The following is a 4,649-nucleotide window of genomic DNA, read 5'->3' on the forward strand; positions in this document are numbered from 1 at the left end:
CAGCAGGATCACTATTCAGTAATAAAGGAGTTTAATCAATGACACTGTTTAAAGTTAAATATGAGTTAATTCGTATACATGATTGAAAAGCAAGGCTGCCAGTGGAAAGCTTCAGTAGTGTCCTATGCTGAGCATAATTGGACTATATTTCTTAAAGCATTTATTTATTAATATTAAATACACAGCCAGCTGTATCGTGCCTGCATAACGCAAACCAGACTAAGCTCATTGTGTTCCAGTCCGTGTGAAGTCAGCTGTTCAAGGGAACTGATTCTGCAGTGATCACCCTCTTTAGGCTAGAAAGGTAGCAGTCATTTAACTAACTGAGGATTTGTGTCTGCCCACCAGAGCCTGTGCAGACGGGCTTTCCCTGCCCATGCCCTGAACTGACTGTTTCACTGCGGTCAGTGAGGGGCTATACTCAAGCTTAGAAGGGCGCGCATGTTAACTTTGCTTCAGCACTCTGCTGACACAGCTCCGTAGGTTCCCAGAGGCCCGGGAAGGCATTGTGTCTTCTCCAGAAAGCTGTGTAGATGTGCCCTCATGAACGTGAAGAGAAGGTGGTGAGAGTCGAAATTCTGTTTCTAGGTCTAATGCTGATTCGTAGTACTTTGTCAAGTCATCTCTGCATTCAAGCTGCAGATGTGTTTATTATAAGTCTCTCTGCCATGAAATATGATTTATATTTGTGAAACATTTTGAGGTTTTGGCTAAAATGTGCCATAAATGTGCAGAATATTTTAATGATGAATCAAATTCATCTAAGTTGGAATTCTGCTTTCATACTCCACTGTAAGCCAGGGAATGGAATTACATCAGTATCAACCTGTGAGACCACTGTGGTGACTGACTTGGGCTTAGTGTAATTCCAAGTGGATAAACCAGCAGCGACTACCACTTTCTTGGACAGTTACCCTACGCAGTGGGATTGGATGTGTGGATATATTCAAATACTTGTGTAATGAAATTTTAATAACGTTAAAGGGACAGAATAACAAATGTGGGTTAGTGTCTTGGCAACAAGAATTCATGTTTGTGTGTTTGGCAGCATCTGATCAAAGATCGAGAGACAGTTACAAAGGAAATGAAAGAAGAGGTGGATGCCTGTCGAAGAGAGGTGGTTCTAGAACATCATCTTGTTCAGAGATGGATAGAAACAGATAGAGAAGAGAAACATAAAGCTCAGATACTGAGATGATTGGATCTTAGAAGTATTTCGGGGAGTCAGTATGCTAACTAGTACAAGCAGTACTAGTTAGTGGTATCTTAACTGCAATTAAAAGTTAATATGAAGCTATGTTCTAAAGAAATACAATTTCTAGATACCTATATTAATAGATTACGACGGCATGTTTAAAGAGTTGAGGTTTTCAAAAATCTGGCTGAAGTGTCCAAAACAGCGATACAATACTAGAGTTCTCTGGGCCTGCCATGAATAGTAATGTTTCTTTACTTCTCAAAACTCAGCAGGCACATAAGTCTCAAAAGTGCTTTTCAGAATAAGTCATCGTCCTGTTAAGGAACATGTTTTGTTTGTAACCATAATAAAACAAAAGTAAGCCTCAAAGGAACTTCCAGTTGGTAGTACTTGGCAGGAAATTCAGCTGTAGAATCTGTCTTCTAGATCACAGTAATAAAAGTGTGTAGCTTGACATTAGGAATTGTTCAGATTTACAAGCTCAGAATTTGTAACTGCACAGTTGGAAAAATAGTTGCAGCTAACCCACTGCCCATATGCTTGGCATCTGCATTTATATTTTGTCTAGAAATAAACATATGGGTCTGAATTTTTGTAAACAGCCTTCAATTTTTGGAAGCAGATGGATGTGGGTGGAAGTATTGGCATCCAGCTATCAATCTTATGCTAACTGCACCTGTAAATCAGACTAAACCCATGCTAGGAAAGCAAAATCCCCCAAATCATGGCGAGAGTTGATGCCTCTTCCCAGAAGATTTTTATAAAAAAAAAAAATGATCCTCAGTAGGGGAAAGAATAAGAAGGATGAAGCAGCAGCAGAAGAAAGTCCTGATAGATGAGGCAGCCTGCTGTAGTGAGTGGTGGAGTGGCACTGCAGGTGTCCCAGCGGGGACGACTAACAGTGATATCAGAGAACACTTCGGTTCGTCTTACCCTGTGTGCTTGACAGAGTGTAAAGACATTCCTGGTAAGAAAGATGTTTTATTAGGTGGCTGAAGAAGATTTAGCCAAAGCGGGGCAGAAACACGTTGACACTGACTGGAGGTTGCAAGCACTGCATAAACTAAGGCGTGACCATCAGGACCACAAGAAGCGTTATGAAGAGATAGCCAAACTCCTGCATGACAACAGGGTGAAAGAAGCTGAACTGCTGGAGACCATGAGGGAAGCAGAAGGAAAAAAGGTATTGGCATTATTTCCCAAGTGGCACAAATGTAACTGTCTTTTGCTTATAAGATGGTAGAGCATAAAACTGAAAGATAGTGAAGAAATATTTTGTTAGGAATCTCCTTTCCTGTTTTGACTGGAAGTTTCTGGAAGCACTGGAGGAAATTAGTGAGGATATTTGACACTTAGGAAAACATATTCCTAATTCTGCAAGTTCCTCTCAACTTTTTCCTCCAACCCAAGACTTTTACCTCTCCCCAGGTGTTTCAAGGAGAAAGTTTTCGAAAAAGAAACACTTAAGTCAGTTTAGTAGCATCTGTTTTGATGTGAGGGTGTAGTCTGCAATAATCCAGATGGTTTTACTTGTTGCTTTTTCCTTGTAACACACCTGTGAAAGACACCTTTAATACCTCTGTTGCACAGTGGGAAGAAGTTATACCGAAAAAAGCTCAGCTGGAAGAAGAGCAGAAGGCGGCTGCTGCTGCAGGTGAGCGCAGAAGTGGTTTTTAGAAGAGAAGAGGAGTGGTGGGTTAGAATTGGCTGAAGAGCCTCAAAGAGAAGTTTGCTGTTCTGGTGAGCATAGAGGTAATGCGGTTCTCCTGTGTGGGTGCTGGCATGGATACTGGCATGAAGGATTCAGCAGCTGAATACAAAGTGTCCAGCATTAGGGACAAACTTAATCTTAGCTCCTTTACTTTTGGGCAGTATTCTCCCATGAAACCAATATATGAGGCCAGACTTGGAAAGGAATCAGTTTGGTATCTGTCAGATGCAGCAATACAAATGTAGGAGCACAAGCTTAGATCAGCTTAAGCTGATTGTAAAATCGCATCCCTTTAAAAATCCTCTGGTAAATACTATAAAGAAAAGCCAGCTCACTCCCAACAAGTGACTCTGCCAAGTGCCAAGAAAGAAAACGCTTATGCACTTCAGAGCTGGCCAATACATCCTTCTCCAGTGCTGCGTTTGTGTGGTTTTGCAGCTCTTTCTCCTGTTCCCCGATCTCTGCGAGGCTCACACAAGATTAGTGATGAGTATTCACATTAGGTGATTAGTATTGCTTTGGGCAAACTTTTTCAGACTTTGCCCTAATTTACCTAATGTTTTTAATATGGAGTAATTTGCTACTGCAAATTATTAAAATGGGCGTCTCCTTCCAAAACTGCAAGTACGAGTAGCAATATTCCTCGTGATCTTAGTGGGCCATTTGTCAGAGGATTAATTATATAGGAAGAAACACATGTGGAGCTGTAATTTCTTAAAATTAAATACAGTGATGCATAGCTTTGACCCACAGAGTAGAAACATTGACTTATAATTCTGAGCAAATTGTACTTGCCATTAGCTGGAGTGAGCAAGTGAGTGTTCCAGCTTTGCTTCCTGGAGAAAAACTGTTTCACCTCAAGCTAGAAAAATTCTCTAGAAATTTAAACACTTTTCATTTACAAAGAATCCTTCTCTCCACAGAGAGACTGAGCGATTCAAAGGCTGGATGTTCAAAGAGAGGGGTAGAACTGCGGCAGGTGCCGAGGTCTGGGAACATCTGTCTGAATGCGTTGTCTGCATCAGAGTCATCATCACACAGTAGGTTTCTAAGTTAGGACCCTCCTTTCTTTCACATTTCATTTCAGACGCATTACCGGAACACCTCGTTGTGCGATTGAGTCATTAGTTGTGTGGGTGTTTAGTGGATGGTAAACCAGTTTACTGTTGTATTCTATTTCACACCTGAAAAAATGTCTGCACTAGCAGAGGCAGCACAGGTAGGAAGGGCTTGAAGCCTGTCTCATTGTGAGAATAGCGATACTAAACCTCAGCCTAGTCCAGTCTCCTTCTGAGCTGACCTTTTTACCTGTGCTTTTTCCCTCCTAGTTATGTATGATTTGATGGTGTTGAGAAGGTGTAGAACTGTCATCAGAATCTTACTGAGAGTCATAGTCAGGAATTAGTTTGTAATCGCTTCCTCTGGGCTGGGCTGTCCTGGCCGTTACAGCCGGTGAAAGCACATTTCAAAAGCACACGCATCTGAGATACAAAACTCTGCAGGCGGTGGGAGACACGTACCTATGGACCTGCTTTAGCAACCCATCGACGCCTGACCTCTTGGTAACAAAACACAGGCACCACTTTTTGACCACAACTTGCTTTTACGGGTCTTAGGGCTGCTTTGCATACGCTGGCATTTCTGTGCCAGAGATAGATACCTGTTTTCCAGCAAGTATTCATAGCGCTTGTGAAAAACCATTATTTGCAATATTAAGTCTGAGTTTCTTGCACTTGAGTG

General features: G+C 41.6%; 1 protein-coding gene across 1 annotated transcript in view; it reads left to right on the forward strand.

Annotated features, from left to right (window-relative positions):
* Positions 1 to 3,949, forward strand: part of TBC1D31 (TBC1 domain family, member 31) — a gene marked incomplete at both ends in the record, with an annotated part of 20,128 nt that extends 16,179 nt beyond the window's left edge. Inside the window, 5 exon segments of the mRNA XM_010146058.1 lie at positions 1,049 to 1,187; positions 2,185 to 2,381; positions 2,789 to 2,860; positions 2,863 to 2,938; positions 3,833 to 3,949. Of these exon segments, the coding sequence (XP_010144360.1) occupies positions 1,049 to 1,187; positions 2,185 to 2,381; positions 2,789 to 2,860; positions 2,863 to 2,938; positions 3,833 to 3,949 (601 nt within the window).
* Positions 3,950 to 4,649: the final 700 nt, after the last annotated feature.

This window comes from Buceros rhinoceros, unplaced genomic scaffold, assembly GCF_000710305.1.
Source record: "Buceros rhinoceros silvestris isolate BGI_N320 unplaced genomic scaffold, ASM71030v1 scaffold4182, whole genome shotgun sequence".
Taxonomy (NCBI): Eukaryota; Metazoa; Chordata; class Aves; order Bucerotiformes; family Bucerotidae; genus Buceros; species Buceros rhinoceros.